This window comes from Haliaeetus leucocephalus, unplaced genomic scaffold (assembly GCF_000737465.1).
Source record: "Haliaeetus leucocephalus isolate CR32 unplaced genomic scaffold, Haliaeetus_leucocephalus-4.0 Scaffold328, whole genome shotgun sequence".
NCBI lineage: Eukaryota > Metazoa > Chordata > Aves > Accipitriformes > Accipitridae > Haliaeetus > Haliaeetus leucocephalus.
In genome coordinates, this window is record NW_010972764.1 from 3,503,245 (window position 1) to 3,520,607 (window position 17,363).

The 17,363-nt window shown below is 37.2% G+C and overlaps 1 protein-coding gene across 1 annotated transcript in view; it reads right to left on the reverse strand.

Moving 5' to 3' along the window:
* The window catches only part of DNAH5 (dynein, axonemal, heavy chain 5), a 128,156-nt gene that overhangs the window by 60,144 nt on the left and 50,649 nt on the right, over positions 1-17,363 (reverse strand). Inside the window, exons 34-43 of the mRNA XM_010571448.1 lie at positions 16,912-17,136; positions 15,437-15,609; positions 14,348-14,526; positions 12,586-12,773; positions 11,835-12,029; positions 11,024-11,158; positions 10,115-10,222; positions 6,453-6,606; positions 4,637-4,783; positions 2,027-2,268 (exon numbers count right to left, since the gene is read on the reverse strand). Coding sequence (XP_010569750.1) covers positions 2,027-2,268; positions 4,637-4,783; positions 6,453-6,606; positions 10,115-10,222; positions 11,024-11,158; positions 11,835-12,029; positions 12,586-12,773; positions 14,348-14,526; positions 15,437-15,609; positions 16,912-17,136 — 1,746 coding nt within the window. The remainder of the gene's footprint in view (positions 1-2,026; positions 2,269-4,636; positions 4,784-6,452; positions 6,607-10,114; positions 10,223-11,023; positions 11,159-11,834; positions 12,030-12,585; positions 12,774-14,347; positions 14,527-15,436; positions 15,610-16,911; positions 17,137-17,363) is intronic.

The window sequence follows — 17,363 nt, forward strand, 5'->3', positions numbered from 1 at the left end:
GCCCCCTGTCCCGGGGGGGGGGGGGGGGGGGGGCTCTACTGTCTCCAGCCCCAGGAAAAGGCACGAGGCACCGCCTGCCACCCAGGGCTTGGGCAGCAGCATACCGTCTCTTTCTTGATTTCCACCTCTGCTGAAACCTCCGATACGCTAAGGACAGTTGTTCTAGGCACTGCCCCAGACCGTGCCCCGTGGCATGTCAACTTCTCTGCTGCCAGACACATCAGGGATTTACGGAGAAGGAATCTGGTTATAAACAAGCAAGCTATACAACACTTAGAAGCAAGAGAAGCTTTATGGGTTAATATAGTAAGAAATCTGAGAATAATACAGGGTAATCATTACAAAAGGCTTCCTCAACTAGTAACATCTGAAAGTTAATATGAATCCAACTGTATTTTCATCTTGCTCGTTAAGCAACACTGTCTTACATGAGCGTTAGTTTTATTTTCCACTGGTATTCTATTTGATTTGGAAAACGAAACAAACAAATGAGACTGTGAAATATTAATTTTAAAAATTATTAAAAAAACTTGTTAATGGGATACTTTGTAGAAAGGAAGACAGTAAAATTCAGTCTGCCAGCTCATAGTAACCTGTGAAGTTTTGTTCTTTTGAGTCTGCAAACAGGGAGGTATTTAGGCTACAAGGGCCTAGACGATGTTCTGATTTCATAAATAGAAAGACTAAATTATTCCTAGCTTAAAATTAAAATTTAAAGCCCATATGAAGAAACATTAATTTGGGATTAGACAGAAGAAAGGTATATTCAGTTGGGTTTCAGGAGAAGGTAATAAAGTAATTTTCTCTATGATGACAGGAATCAGTGCCTTAGCCACAAGGAATAAAGTTTTAATTTTTGATACGCATGAGACAGTCCACATTTCATCAAAGCAAAGTAACGTCAACAAAATATTCTCAGTAAGACTGACTAGACAAGAGAAAAATAAAGAGAAAATAAATTAATATTTCTTTTAATTTAATTTTTTAAAAAGTCTTAATCCTGAGGAGCCTACTTCAATGAATTTCTAAGGCAATATAGGGCTTAACATTACAAAAAAGATACTCAGAAACAAACTGGTTTTTTACTGCTATTGTCTCTGTTGTTTTCTCAAAAGGGGACACAACTGGAATTAAATGCTGAAAGTTTTGCTGAAATATATTACTATAGAGCATTAGGTAGATTCTTGGGAACTCTTACGTTTCATCTTTACCAAGATATTTGCTACATGAAAAAAAAAACATCGTATGCTCAAGTCTCTAAATGTGTCAGTCACTGTATCATGACCAACATTCAGTCAACATAAGGGTTTATTTTTTCTGGTTTTTGGAAGATGAAAGATGACATACAAGAAAAAAATCACTTTATAAATCACTTTGAAATCTGAATATTGCTAAATGCTGTTCTTCTCCCCAAAACACACCTATAACATGTTGTTTTTCCCACTCATTCATTCCATGCCAGAGACAGAGTAACCACTGCTTTGTTCTTCAGACATTTTGCTTCTAGAAATGTTAACAGACAACTTAACCAAGTAAGAACATCAATACTTTGATGCTGTATTGACTTCACTTCTGGTTCTAAATCCCAACTGCAATTAATTTTAAGAAATATCAAGAGAACTTGTGTTTTCTTGAGGATTTCTGGATTCCTGAATCAGCCTGTTTACTCTTTCTTTTTCCTTGGTCTGAAGCTGTACTAGGGGCTGCCAGGTAGTTGGTATTTTGACAACCGAGTTGCTCTTCAATTGTATAAAATACCTTGAATTACAAATTTGTCCCAAAGTGAAATACCCGTGTTTTTAAAAGTGCAATACGTTGACTATGTTCCTGAAAACATTACATTATTCACTCTTGTATAAAATATCAGAAACATTGCTATATTAAATACTGACTTCTAACTTTATACAGTGTAAAATGCATTTCACAACAAAAGTCACAAAATTAGGTCCTAAAGTAACAACAGTGAAGTGTTGAATAAGTAATCAGTAAAACTTCTAATACGTAAACAATCACTTAGTTATTGTACCTCAAGGATAGGGCTCCAGCTGAGAACTGATGAGCTCATGAATACCATCCCATTCCTTGAAACTGTTGCTGGAGAAGCGTTATCAATACTATGAGGTTCAAAGACTATTTTGCAATTTGGTGCCATAGGTATCCGATCTCCATTTGCTAGTGTTAGAGTTCTGTTATCATCCAGGACAGAATTAAGGTTCTCAATCCAAATAGCATCAACTGGACCATCAAGAACTATCCAGATGTGGTCACCTATAATGCAAAATAACCAATACAAATGCCTATGGAGGAAGTTCTAGTTTCTTTCAAAGACCAGTTTCTTCTCTCTGCAAACAAATTTTGAACTAATTCTGAATTCACGTACAGAGCTAGAATCTCAGCTTTTAGTACAATTACCTTTTCCATCACTCAATTTCAATTAAGTACTTCATTTTGTCACCTCCTGATAATTATCCATTGCTCAGTATATAGTCATCAGCATGTCATCAGTTTGTAATAGTGTGAAACAGTTTTATGGATCCAGTCTTCATTGCAGTAATAAGTTAGGTTTATTTCAACTTACGTAAAACAGCATAAATAAGATAGAAACTATACATCTATTTAAAACCACCATTCATTTCCAAAGAGTTTGCATAAAGGTAGTGAGATTAAATGAGAGGAAGACTTGAAAAATCACTCCTTCAGATAGCATGCTCACTTTCTTAAGTAAAGGAGGTCCATTGGGGGAAGATTCTTGTTGTTGGTTCTCCTGCTTGTAAACTTGATCCAGCTCTCTGAAGGTTTTCCTAGCTTTTTCCATTTAGTAACAGAAATGGATCTTAAAGCCTGCCTCTATTTCCTAGGAGGGTCTGGGTCTGTCCTGCTCCCCTCACTCAGGCAGTGAGCAACAGGCCTTGGCTAGAAAGGGAGCCTGCCTTAGCTTCTGGCTCCCCATCCCTTAGGGAGTAGCCAGCCCTGCTGTGCATTGCTGGATGGTCCTTTAGTCAGAGATGGTCCCACTCTCATCCGCCTTCAGAGTGAGCCCGCACTGTCGAGGCCTAGGTGGCTTGGGGTGTTGCTAGGTACGAACCAATGTCATGGTTAAACCCCAGCCAGCAACTGAGCACCACGCAGCCGCTCACTCACTCCCCCCCATCCAGTGGGATGGGGGAGAAAATCGGGAAAAGTAGTAAAACTCGTGGGTTGAGATAAGAACGGTTTAATAGAACAGAAAAGAAGAAACTAATAATGATAATGATAACACTAATAAAATGACAACAACAATAATGAAAGGACTGGAATGTACAAATGACGTGCAGGGCAATTGCTCACCACCCGCCGACCGACACCCAGCCAGTCCCCGAGCGGCGATTCCCCGCCCCCACTCCCCCCAGTTCCTAAACTAGATGGGACATCCCATGGTATGGAATACACCGTTGGCCAGTTTGGGTCAGGTGCCCTGGTTGTGTCCTGTGCCAACTTCTTGTGCCCCTCCAGCTTTCTTGCTGGCTGCGCATGAGAAGCTGAAAAATCCTTGACTTTAGCCTAAACACTACTGAGCAACAACTGAAAACATCAGTGTGTTATCAACATTCTTCTCATACTGAACTCAAAACATAGCACTGTACCAGCTACTAGGGAGACAGTTAACTCTATCCCAGCTGAAACCAGGACAGCCAAGAAGCTTCCAGATGAGAAACTTTCACACCTCTGAGGCAAATAGCTACAGTGCAGGCATCTCAGGCATGAGATGGTCTGGAGTTCTCATCATAAAGAGGCACTACAAAGTGTTGCAAACAGTGAATCTGAAGAAGTCATTGAGTATGCTAATTTATATTTCACGTTGAGGGGAAAAATAGAAAAAAAATCAACAGTTAATGCTCTACTACGTTCTCAGGGGTGCTACATTTTCTAGATTTGAAACAAAACCAACATAATTAAATCCAAAAGTATTTTCTATTTTAAAAGTATCTGTATCCTTAAAGACTAAGAATTTTTGTATGAAAATTGACAGTACAAAAAACATTAGAATTTTCTCTTTTTTTTTTTCCTTTAGTCCTTCAGGCCTAATGATAAGGTCACATACTAATATTCAGACAAAACAAGGAAGAAACCATCTAGCATCAAACCATCAAGGTCTCTCTTTTAGTTAATATAGCATTCTAAGAATATATGCCAGCATTATTTCAGGCAGAAATTGCTTGCCTAAACAGAATTATCTAGTGCCATTTGAGATGAACTATGGTATGTGCAGGGCTAGCAGGAGGTGTGACACAAAGGAGATTCACATCCTTCTAGTATGGCAGCTGGAGACCAGGTAGAAATCCTGACAGCACCGAAATTTTTTATAGTATACCAGTGCTGGGGGAACTGACTCTTACCTTCCACTTTTCTTCCATTCAAGGGCCTATCATTTGAAAGAGAGAGATCAGCAAATTCAGTGAAACAGTATTTGCTACACTACACAGTGTGAACACAAAGTGTTTAGAACAGAATCTGTGCAATAGACAGAAGTTCTTGCACCAATATTCCAATGCTTCCATGTAAGTTAAAAAAAAAAAAAAAAAAAAGTTTGCTAATGGGCTTTAGAGAGATGTCCTGCAGCTTGTTTTGTTTTGGAGAGAATTTTTTTCCATTATACCTTTCTTGGCTCTTAAAGTTTTTCTCCAGAGTGTTGAAAATATTCCATCTGTCCAATCATTTGTTGCCACATCAAGACGACCAAACATTTGTGAAGCAGTTATAGCTTTAGGATTCATTCTCATTTCACGATGTGGCTGTCCACAATCTATGAAAGCAGATCATTGGTTAATTTCGGTATTTCTTTTCAACAGCCAGAGAACTTTGACAAATTCAAAATCATTACACTTAAATGTATGGTTTAATATGCATTCACCATTATAAGAAGTTGCGTATTTACTTGGAAAACTTATCTCTTGCTATACATCAACATTTGTTAATTGGAGCCATCAAAATTTAGAGTAGAACAAAGTTCTGAAACTTTTGAAAGTACAATTCACATTTCATAAATTCATGGGGAACAGAAGAGCAGCAAGATGAAATTTATTCAAGGTTTAGCTTAATATTTTGAAGGCTTTTCAAACAATAAAACTTTAAAGCCTTTGGTTTGGATGCACTTTTTTAAAACCCAATGACTAAATACCAGACAGACCCTCCACATGATCGTTTTTTGGTTTTTCCCCATTGTGCACTTGCATACATCTTAGAATAGGCAAAGTATATAGTATGAGCATATCCTTGTGAAGCCTCTTGGGCAGCTAAATTCCATCTAGCCATACCGTGATCATATAACCCTTATATTTTCCACATTAACAACAGCTTAAAAACTCCTATGCCAGACATCTTTAGAAAAGCTAACATTAAAACTTAATCAGGCACCAGTAATAAGATGTTGAAAGAAAGAGCTAAAAAAATGGCTTATCTTAAAATCTTAATTATAATCACAGTTCACTAACATGTAAGATAGAAGCCTGGCAAATCACGTAGTTTTAAATTTCATGAGGTTATGCCAGAAGATCAGCTTGAAAAAAGTATTGTGGCAGCTTTATCTTGGTTGTAGTTCACATTTCCATACTACAGAAATACAGGAAAATAGTATAATGCAACTATCTGTTCTTTCTGCTTTTTTTCCCTGAATGGAACATTTACGCTGCAATGTAGAGCTTATAGTGTTTCTTAAGCACACTAAGTACTGCATGGATGAGAAAATGGCTGAACCATTTTTTACAGAAGCTATCCATTTCTGGAAAATTGTATAAGCAGCCTACTGAAGCCTGTGAAATGGTGTAACACCAGCTTACCTCAAAAGAGATGGGTTTTTTCCTCCAGTTATGAACTTTTAGTTTAATAGGATCAAACAGAAGTTCTTCCACTAATATTTTTGCTTAGAAATACAGAGGACAAAAAACACACACTCCTCAAGCATCCAGCCAGGACACAAAATGAATACCCTTGAAGACTTTGTCTCTGCCTAAACTAGTAACTATCTCCTAGCAGCAACAAATGATATAAGTATTTATTTTATACTGCAGATAAAGACCTTGTTTTGTGAATTGTGTTCAAAAAGGACTATATACTTATGATTAGGGGAAGGTTTCAGCATTACTTCAGCCCAACCTGGGAGATGCTTTAATCACTTGTCTGAGCTGTCTGCCCAGACAGTATTCCTCTTTCTCAATGTTTCTAGAATAAGAACTTCTGATGTAAGTATCATAATATTGGAAATAGGATATGTATTATATGACCTTGAATGTCAGACAGTTTTAAGCTTTTAAAAGATACTACCACAACAATTAGTATTCGCAACACACAAACAGATTCTTCCAGTAATATTTTCTCACAGTGAAGTAATTGAGGATTTCTGTGAAGAAACAATGTTGTTTAAAGTTTACAATTTAACAGTTTAATAACAGTTTACAATATAAATACTCACACACCTGTCATGGCTTTCATTAAAGTGTGGATGCAAACAGTTTTTCCTGCACCACTAGGTCCTAGAGTCATCAATCCATGCCTTACTCTCTGGGTTTCAAAAAGTTGGATAACTTTCAGTTTCCAAGGAGGATGACAAACAAGTCCAGCTTCCTCCACCTATAGATAGTGACAGAAAATCAAATTACTACTATTTTAGTGCACAAGATATTTTGATGTTTTTAAAAAAAAAAAAAAAAAATCTTCAGCAGAAGACTACACTCTTTGTAAAGGTTTTGTGTATATAGAAAACTGTTTGGAAAAAGAAGGGACACTTAGTATTTAAATATGTATTCAGGAAAATAAAAGAAGATAAACCATCCTTTTTTTTTTTTTCCGGCTCTTCTTAGGGTTAAAGCATCATTTTAAGGAAAAGACAAGAATTTTACAAACACTCTTGCTAGCAATGTCTTTCATAGCCACAGAGCGCTTTTACTTGCCTCTCAGAATAGTTGCCTTTTTATGATGATGATGACTTGTGTTTCTAAATGCTTACAATAGCCAAAAGTTTTTCTGTAAAACATTTTGTTAAATATTTCTCAGTGTACAGACGGACCTTTCAGTAACTTCTTAATATCATCTTTCTAAGAAAAGACACGATGTTTTAGAACCAAATGTCACATGCTTGTTTACTATTTTACTAGTTCCAAGCTTAAAGAAGTTATCTCACTACGGTGGTATTGCTGTCACTTGTGAAAGTGACTCAGCTGGAAGTGAACAAGAAAGTTTTTAGCCAGCAGAGAAAAGCTAGAACTATTTCTTAAGAATTCATAGCACACTATGTTTTTGACAGTCAAAAAAATTTCTAAAAACTCAAGAACATGTTATAAAAGTGAAGCTCTCAAAATAACTATTATATTTTAATTCAAGTATAATTTCTGGTTTTAAATTATGTTCCACAAAAAATCTCAGAAACTATTATCAGTAAAAAGAGGTCTAACTTTTTACTGATAGGATATAAAACTCAGCTTTTACAATTACTGTCACATAGTCAGTTAGAACCATGGAACTGGCACTACCACTTGCTATATTACTCGCCTATCGAACCTCATGTCAGTTCAATTTATCTCGCTCTGCAAGGAAGCCAGGAACAGAAAGCAGCACAAGATGGATTCATCAACAGCAACCATGAAGTATATGGTGCCACCAACTCCTCATCGCCATGAAGAACACCACTGTTGAAGCAATGGAGTTTGCAAAGCACAGTGAAGACATCAGATACACCATTTTCATGGATACATGATAAAATTCTGCTATCATTTACATCTTAACAGCTCTTGCAGTTGACACCAAACCAGCCAAGCTGCCTTTCTTTCCAGTATAGAATGTAGCCTTCTGACTTGTTTCCAGAGTCCAAATATATACAGCAATATATCCAAAACCTAATGATGCACGGACAGAACATACCTGAACTGATTTCTTTCTTCACATAAAACAAGATGGTCGTGTTAGTTATTCCTTCACTCTAATCGAATGCCATCAGTGGACACCTGTCTTTTCTTAATAGTTTCTAACACTCATGATTCTATAATAATCTTGTAGACTAGATACTTCCCTTATCGAAAAATAAACATGTTGACAAGCAGACTTGACATGTTCTCAAAAGATCCTCTGTTAACAGTTGTAGATATGTACTGGGTCTAGTTGGGATGGAGTTAATTTTCTTGGTAGTAGCCCATATGATGCCATGGTTTAGATATGTAACCAAAACAGTGCTGGTAACACACCAGTGTTTTGGCTATTGCTGAACCATATTTACACAGCATCAAGGCCACCTCTGTTTCTCACACTGCCCCATCAGCAAGCCAGCTGGGGGAGGGCAAGAAGTTGGGAGGGAACACAGCTAGGACAGTTGACTCGGACTAACCAAAGGGATACTCCGTATCATAGAATAGTTTGAGTTGGGAGGGACCTTTAAAGGTATCCATTCCAACCCCACTGCAAGTGATAACATTACGCTCAGCAACAAAACTGGGGGGAAGTGTCTCCAAAGTTGCCATTGCTCAAAGACTGGCTGAGCATCAGTCTGCTGGTGGTGAGCAATTGCTTTTGCATCACTTCTTTTCCTTTTTTTTTCTTCATTTATTAAACTGTCTCAGTCTAGACCTATGAGCTTTTTTCCCCCCTCTCTTTTCCCCCTCTGAATCTCTCCCACAACCCGCTGGGGGAAAGTAAGCAAGTGACTGGGTGTTGGCTTAGCTGCCAGCTGGGGTCAAACCCATCACAACATGTAAACATAGAGAAACACTTTAATTCAAGTAACGCCTATTTCTTCGTTATGATATTTTCCCAACCACTCCTGTCCCCCTTCCCTAATAAAAATAGTCCTCATGAACTTGATTCTGTCCTAACCTAGCTGTTTTCATTGTACTAAGTCATTATAGCTCTGAAAACACAGCGAAGCGCTCTATTTAATAAAACCTTGATTCACTTCCAAGACAAATAAAACAGCCTACCATTTCTGGTTTCTCCAGATTTTAAGTTTTAGCAATATGAAAAAAATATGCCAAAATAAACTAACAAAATTTTCAAACACTGTCATAGCACTAAAAAGGCACCATGAGATTCCTAGATCTGAACTTTTGATAAATTTGGGGTTACGTAAGATAATCACAGCACCTAAAGCTCTTCAAGTTTCCAACACTGCTTCAGTATGGGCTAACATTACACCCTACTTAGAAACAAGTGACAATGGTTTGTTGTTAAAAGCATTGACACTTTCTATGTCTGGCTTCACACATCATCACCAGTAGAAACATAAAGACCATGTTATTAAGACCACTTTTTAATTTATTAGGAAATGACAATTTAAAGCATGAGATTCAAGTTCTTTATAGTTTCTCCTAATAAAAGCTTAATTTGCAAGTCCTTTTTTAAAGCCAACTGTATAAACTACAGAAAGCAAAACAGTTTTATAAACATTAGCTGATGATCCAACTCTTCCTTGTTAGGAAAGCCAGAAGCAGACCTTTTCACTTGTATCTAATCATATTAAATATAAATAAATAAAAAGTCATAAACTCAAATTCTTCAGAAATGCACTTCTGATTTTCAATTTCTTTCATTTTGGGGTTTTTTTCCACATTTTTGAGTCATTTATTTCGCTGTTTAACTATTGGATAATTATCTGAGGAATTATTGAAATTCTGGAGGAAAGTTTAATAGAGATGATTATTTAAGTGTACATACTTCATTAGCCTTCTATATCCCACTGATGTTCTTAAGTTGGCCCTATTGAAATATTCCAAAAGATCTAATGGGAGATGAAGTAGAGGAAGTGTCATTTTAGGTAAGTCTTTTCTCAAGCTCATGTTCTGACTGTTAAGACTTTACACAAGTACTAAATCCTGGGTCACATAAGGCAAGCGTATATCCACACATTTTTAAAACTGGTCACCACAAATGACTCACAAGAAAACCACAGGATGCCACAATCACAATTCACTAACATCCTTAAGAATAAGGTTAATAATGATATGCCAATGGTAAAGATTTATGGAAAAGCTTACTCTCCCTCTAAATAGTAAAACATATTACTACCAGCTGGGTAGATGAAACACCAGTAATTTTCTTAGATGTCACATCACAATAGTTATGCCACAGCAGCACAGATCAAGAGAAACATTACCTGTTTGTCAATGGCGGCTTCCAATTCAGGATAGCCTACTTTATCAAGCTGGATATCTGGAAACAGATCTTCAATTAGACTCAGGAATAAGGGTTCATCTTCATCAATCTAGTGAAAATCAGGGGTGGGGGAAACAGATTAAAACCTATTTATTCTAGCATCTTAAAAAACAATCCCGAACTCTTGCAGAGCTAAAGAAATATTTGAAAACATAAGGAACCATACACAGTAACACTCTAGGTGCTAAACACTCTAGCAGGACATAGCAGAAGGAGATCATATGATGCTGCCAATAATCAAAAGCTATTGAAAATAAACCACTAACATACAGACTGAATTTATTAAAGTAGATTTTAGCAATATCATTTATACAAATAGGAAATTATTTGTCTAAGGTGTAAAAAAAGATAATAAAAGAGATGAAGTATCACAGCAACAGAAGAGGTTCTGTTAGCTATTTAAGACAGATGAGATGGTACTCATTACTACAAATAAGGATTATTTCAAAAGAGTGACTAAATACTTCAGGTCAAAGGTTCTAAAGAGGTTACTATATAGACTTCTCTTTGGTCGCTTATTTTTGTAGGTAGCAAGGAAAATATGTAAAAACAATTCTGAACAATTCAAGGTGGTGTGGTTTAACCCAGGTAGGCAGCCAAGCACCACACAGCCCCTTGCTCACTCCCTCCCCAGCCCCATACAAGGTACTACAACGAAAATAAAGTCTATCCCAGCCAAAACTAGTACCCAAGTCCATCCAGAAAATGGAACATTTCCAGGCTATCTTCAGTGTAAAGGCCACATCCAATCTTCTAGTGATCGCCTTAACAGTTTTAAATTGTATTTCCAAGAAAGCCCACATAGCTCCAAAGTGCAGTTTAATTAATTTACCAGGCCCTCAGAACTTACCAGTTTAGACAGGTTCATGTCTCTCAGCACACGCATGACAATGGTAGATTCAGTATCTGTGGGATTTGCTCTTTTTGCTGCTCCTAACGTACGTAGCACTGACAATATATTCCGCAAGCCAAAATCATAATGCACCTAGAAGATATGCAAAGTTTGAGGAAATCTTCCCCCAGTTAACATGCATGAAACAATTCTTATTTGTCATTTAAGATATGTATTTGTATAAGAAGTGGTACACGTGGCACAAATGCTTCCTAATATCCAACAACAAGCCTTTGGCTGTATGACTATGGGAGACTTCATTCCCCACCTCTGCTACCATCTACCAAACTGCAAGGTGTGACAAAAAAAAGAAATGTCATCACAAGTCTTTGAACAAAGGTAAGGTTCCCAAGGACTATTAAGAAATAAACTAGCAGTATTATTTTGAATTCTCTGTGGACCTTGGAAACTGACTTTATTTGAGAAACACCTAAAGAAGCACAGGCAGCACAAACCAAATGCCTCTCAATCCGTTCTATAAGACTGACTAATATACAAGCCCTTTATTTGCCTCAGCAATCACCATTCATTAAAGCTAAATCTTAATAATAAGCAGTGTTCCGAATGACAGTCCCATTCTTGTAAGATAACCTGTAGGAGGAGTTAATCCTCCAGGACAGCAGAGGGTTGCACTACTAAAATGCAAGTGTCATTTAGCTTACTTAGTGAACATGAACTTTTCCATTTTCTTCACATAGATAACAATAATTTGTGACATCACATATAATTTTTCCCCTAAGATAATTTCTCCTCATATGAAAATAATCACCTGCTTTGACAGTTGCTCTTCACACAGCTTGTACAGCGTAAAGAATTTCCTTGCCAATACAACATTAGCAATGAAACCACAACTAGCCAATTTGACACGAATTATGATTTGACGATCAGGAACCATCATAGCCACCGAACGGAAGTTGATCTTCAAGTTTTCAGGAAGTTCTTGCCGTCCAGCATATCCTGGATTCTGGAGAGAAGAACAGGTTTTGAAGTTGACTGCAACTTGCACAAACAGAAGAATCAGCAAAGGAACATGTAACCTGGTTAGACAAAAATAGCTTTTTGGCTTTAAATCACATGTAAAAATTAATTGCCATGCAGATTTACCACCATATCTCTACAGCATTTTAGCCTCTCTTACATCCATGAGATATGAAAAATGTTCCACCTAAACACTTCAAATCTGTATTTATAGCCTTATATGTCCTGTTTTTACCAGCTACTTCTACCTATATCTCTATGGCCACTTCTCTGTACTACCAGAATGCAGCATGCACAATTAATCTGACGTTGAGATAACTTGTATTTACAACACTGGCTGTATTTGTTATTTGCATGTGCTTGATGTCATTGAAACAAGAGCCTGTAAACTGTCTTTGTAGTAACGCTCAATGTTCTCAAACTGCCAGTGAGTTCTAAGAGCTGAGTGACAATATGAGTTAGCAAGTACACTTAACACACCAGGTTAGAAGCGATTATTGTACAATCAACACTGGCTTATTAGAAACCTACTGAATACCTACCATAGTAAGAAAGATGCCAAATTCTGGGTTCATTTCCACATTATCACCATCAGTAAAAATAAAGCTTTTCTTACGTTCCTTCTTACATGTCAGCACAACTGCAATTTGCTGCGCAGCTACCGATAGTACTGGTAAATCAATACGATTGAACTCATCAAAGCAACCCCAGGAGCCAGACTGAGCAAGACCTTCAAAGAGAAAAGCAACTAAGCATCTGACCATTATGTTGTTAACCCTTTTTTGGCGCAATTCATAAGCCAAAAATCAGGTTAATCTACCTCAGGAAAAAAAAAAAAGTTTATTTTTGAGGGTTGGGAAAGAGTCAAGGAGAAGAGTTTAACTCTTTTTTAAGCAAGAAGTTGCAAAATTCCAAAAGTCCTCAAGCTTGTCTAGGATACTACATCCTTCAATTTCTGCTCCTTCTCTCAGCATCTTGAATGTTTTACTGGTCCTCCCTACCCCCCAGAAAAAATCACTGCAGTAAGTCTATGAAAATATGATGGGTTGTCAATAGCTTATCGCACAGATTAAAATGAACAATAAAGTTGACTTCACCTGGAAAGAAGTTAGGGGTCAGTCTGTGCCACAACTGCATTCTTCCTCATGTATTTTGGGGAAAACAAAACAAAAAATCATCAACGCAGTCACTTGCAACAATACAAGAGCCAAGGACCTCCACTTGATCTCTAATTCAACATCTGCCATGACTGAGAGGTATCAGTTTCTGGTGCCTAAAAAAAGTCATCTGCATCTAACGTCAGTGAGCTGTGCCAATTGTTTTTAACATATATAGCACTGTTCATGCACTTCCTTCAACTGATAAAAACTTTGACATTTGAAGGAGACAAAATACTGAAATCGGAATCCAACACATTCCACCGGTTCAGAAATAAATTTCACAGATTTTTCTTTTTGTACTTGCCATCCTCCTTAATTATTTCAAGTGTCTTTTTGTATCCTTTCATAAACTGTCTTATGGTTTCAGACATTTCTATTCCTTGAAGACCATGTCGCAAATGTATTTTACATTCATAAGATATTAATTACTTGAATTAAAAGGCTGAAAACCACCTTTGATTATTTGTTGACCTTGCTTTATAAAGATGTTCTCTCAGCATTTGTAACTTTCACATAGTCCATAGAATCATATAATCACAGAATATCCTGAGTTGTAAAGGACTCATGAGGATCATCAAGTCCAGTCCTGACTCCACACAGGGCTACCCAACAGTTAAACCATACATCTAAGAGTGTTGTCCAAACACTACTTGAACACCGACAGGCTTTGGGCCCTGACTACTTCCTTGGGGAAAAAAGTTTTCCTAATATCCAATGTGAACTTCACCTGACACAGCTTTAAGCCATTCCCTCATGTCCTATTACCAGACACCAGAGAGAAGAGATCAGCGCCTCCCTCTCCGCTCCCCCTCATGAGGAAGTTGTAGACAGCAACAAGGGCACCCCTCAGTCTCCTCCTTTTCCAAGCTGAACAAACCTAGTACACTCAGCTGTTCCTCGTAAATCATGCCTTCTAGTTCTTTCACCATCTTTGTTGCTCTCCTTTGGACACATTCTATTATTTTTATATGCTTCTTACGTTGTTGACCCCAAAACTGTACACGGTACTTGAGATGAGACCACTCCAGTGCTGAGTACAGTGGGACAATCACTTCTTTTGACCAATTAGTTATGGTGCGCTTAACGCACCCAAGGATACAGTTGACCCTTTCGGCCAACATCTTACCTTTGGTCCACATCTTACCTTTGAAGATCCTCCCAAGTCCTCGGAAATCCATCTGGTCTGAACAGTTGAAGACCACTACATATTTTCCAAGGCACCGTCCCATGTCTTTGATGGTTTCAGTTTTTCCAGTTCCTGCAGGTCCCACAGGTGCTCCACCCATGCTCATGCCTAAAGCTTGAGCCAAAGTGATGTAACATCTAAAAGGCAACAGGCTATCATCACTTAATGGCCTGCAGCCAGAGAAACTTACTCAAGTGTGTTACATGGGGAAGGTCTGATTTAAGGAGACAAGGAAACTGCTGAAATTACATGCCTCTAATTACAATTTAAATCAGTAAGAAGGAAAACCCTTCACTCAGCCTCTGATGCAGGTAATATTAGGGTTCATCTCATACATAAAGTGGAAGAACAGATAATCCTCAATAATCAACAACCTGAAAGATCACGAGAAGGGAAGAAAGCAGATACAGAGATGCTGCCTAATCTAGTTTGGGTAGCTTAGTTCCTGAATTACTTCAACTGAAGTAGTTCTTAACTACATTATAGTATGGAGTACAATAATGAAAGACAGCTAACCTTTCCTTTCTCATCCACCTGAAAGTTTGATCATACAGTGCATCCCATTTTCATAAATGAAACTTGTATGCCTAATGCAGTGAAACACCAGCTAACAATTATATCTAAAGAGATGCTCTAGAATTTGCTGTATGGAATAGTTTAAAAAAAAACAACAAAAACAACCCACAACCAACCAAACCCACCCGATGCCCTTTATTTTGCCAATGATAGCTTATAAAGCATCCTTTGTGTTGTTCCAGTTAGGTAGGTAGGCCCCTCTCTTAATAGGACTGCAATTCCTTCAAATACCTTCTAGATCAAAGGCAGAATCTTGTCATGTGGCAGAAATTGAACTGGAAGTTACTCGTATTGTAAGGCACAGAAACTAAAATATTAATGCCTTCCATGTAAAATTATTGACTTTGATAAGACTGTGAAGGATAAACTCTGCAGAGATCTATTTTGCATCCAAAAGGAATGACTAAATTGCTCTTGTGAAAGCCTAGGTTTGGCATCAAAGCATAAAGGAATAAAATCAGTCTTTTTCACCTGTCTGTAAGAGGTGTTATGACAAGCCTGTCAGTACAGCCCAAGAATTCATTCTGGTATGTGAAACCCACATCAGTGATCTTAATCATCATTTTATCAGAGTCTTCATTAAAATAAAATCTACACTGTTTCAGCCACTCGAAGTCTGTAGGGCTCTTGATATGCATGCAACACTAAGAAAAAAGGGGAAAAAAAGGCTGTGATATTAATGGTTAACATTTACTTTTGCATTTGTATTACCTCATCTTAGTAGTACTGCAAAGGCAGCACTGCAATCACAACGAAAGACAGAAAGAACAGCTAGTTACACAAGAATAGTGAAGACCCTATCTTGATTTTTTACCACAAAAATTGCTAATGTGTTAGTGCTGTCCCTGAAACCCATACTAAGGCAAAGGAACTTCAGGCTTTAAACAAGTATGTCAAAATTCTAAATAAAAATGAACAGTCCATAAGTCTCAAACAAAATTCATTAAGTTCAGTTAACATTAAAGCTGTAATTTCTTTTACTCATCTCTACCATTTTATTTTTACATATGAGTAGGAAGCACGTAATGCAATACTTGATTTTAAAAAATGTCATGAGAATTGCATGGAAACACATGCAAATTGGAAAAAAGGTATTTCAAGACACTGTCATGGTGCAGATGTTAGTTAAAAAAATTCAACAGAGCTGGAAGTAATTCAAAGTTGACCAACTGAATATTAAAACAGGATTAAAAAAGATATCCTACAGGTTGTATCTAAAAATTATACTTACATAAGATGATTATAACTTGACTACAATGAAAAGATAAGTGCCTGCTTATCAGCAATGGGTTAAACCTCAGTAATTCTTTTCTCAGCTTAATTTCAGAGTCAGGTCCAGAGCTTCCTATAGGTAAAAAGGTAGGCTAGCTTTTAAGTTTGATTGTTTAAGCAGTAAATGCTTTCATTTTCCTAATTTTAGTATCCTGTGGCAGCATGAGAAGGTGTGAAGTGAATAAATAAATCCCTAAGTAATAATTAAGTATGCTACTGAAACAAAAACAGAGGGGATAGCTGCTTCAACCAACTTCAAACTTTTTCCTGTACTATAACTCTACCTTCAATCTATTCACTCCTCAAAACTCACAATGTAGTCCAGAGAAAGGACAATTACCTGCAACACAATGTGTGAGGAAAAAGAAGTCCCTAACTGATCAGGCAACAGAGGCATCTAACTTAAGCGGGCCAATACAAAGTATTATAAAATTCTGCTACTGCTTGTGGGGCAAAAAACCCACTGAATTACTTAAAGGGAAACTAAGACATGGATTGAAGCAACATCAGCATTTTTATAATACTCCAGGTCACATAATCATTACAGTCCTCAAATTAAACGTTTAGCTTAAGAGGCAGGAGTTCATAGGTACAATAATATTTTCCTCTTGTCCTTTCACACTGTTTTATGTGGAAACCACCTCATAACTCATTGTAAATTTTTCCATACTTACCAGACCATCAAAAATGTCCCTCTGATGCACATGAATAGTGATTAATGTCTCGTATTTAACTCGCTCGACTGGGCTAAGGTCTTTTGTTGTCATATCTATCAGCATGTTTAGAAGATCCAGGAAAAACTGGTTCGTCTTTCGCATAGCTTTTTTATCATACCTGGCATTAGTCAAAGCTTCTTCTGAGTCTCTTGTCCAAATCATTTGGATCCCCAACAACCCAACCTTAGGAAACATAAAAGCATATGCTTCATAATCTTTTCTCTTTCACCCAAAATGTACCTTCAGAGACACATATAAACTAAAGAAATGGTTCTGCTACTATTTGTTTAAAATTAGTTTTTCATGCATCCATATAGAGATCAGTGAACCCATGCATTTGTTTTGTGTGTCCCAACTCCATTCATAAACATAGTTAAGTCCACACTTCCACCTTGTAGATACTGCCTACA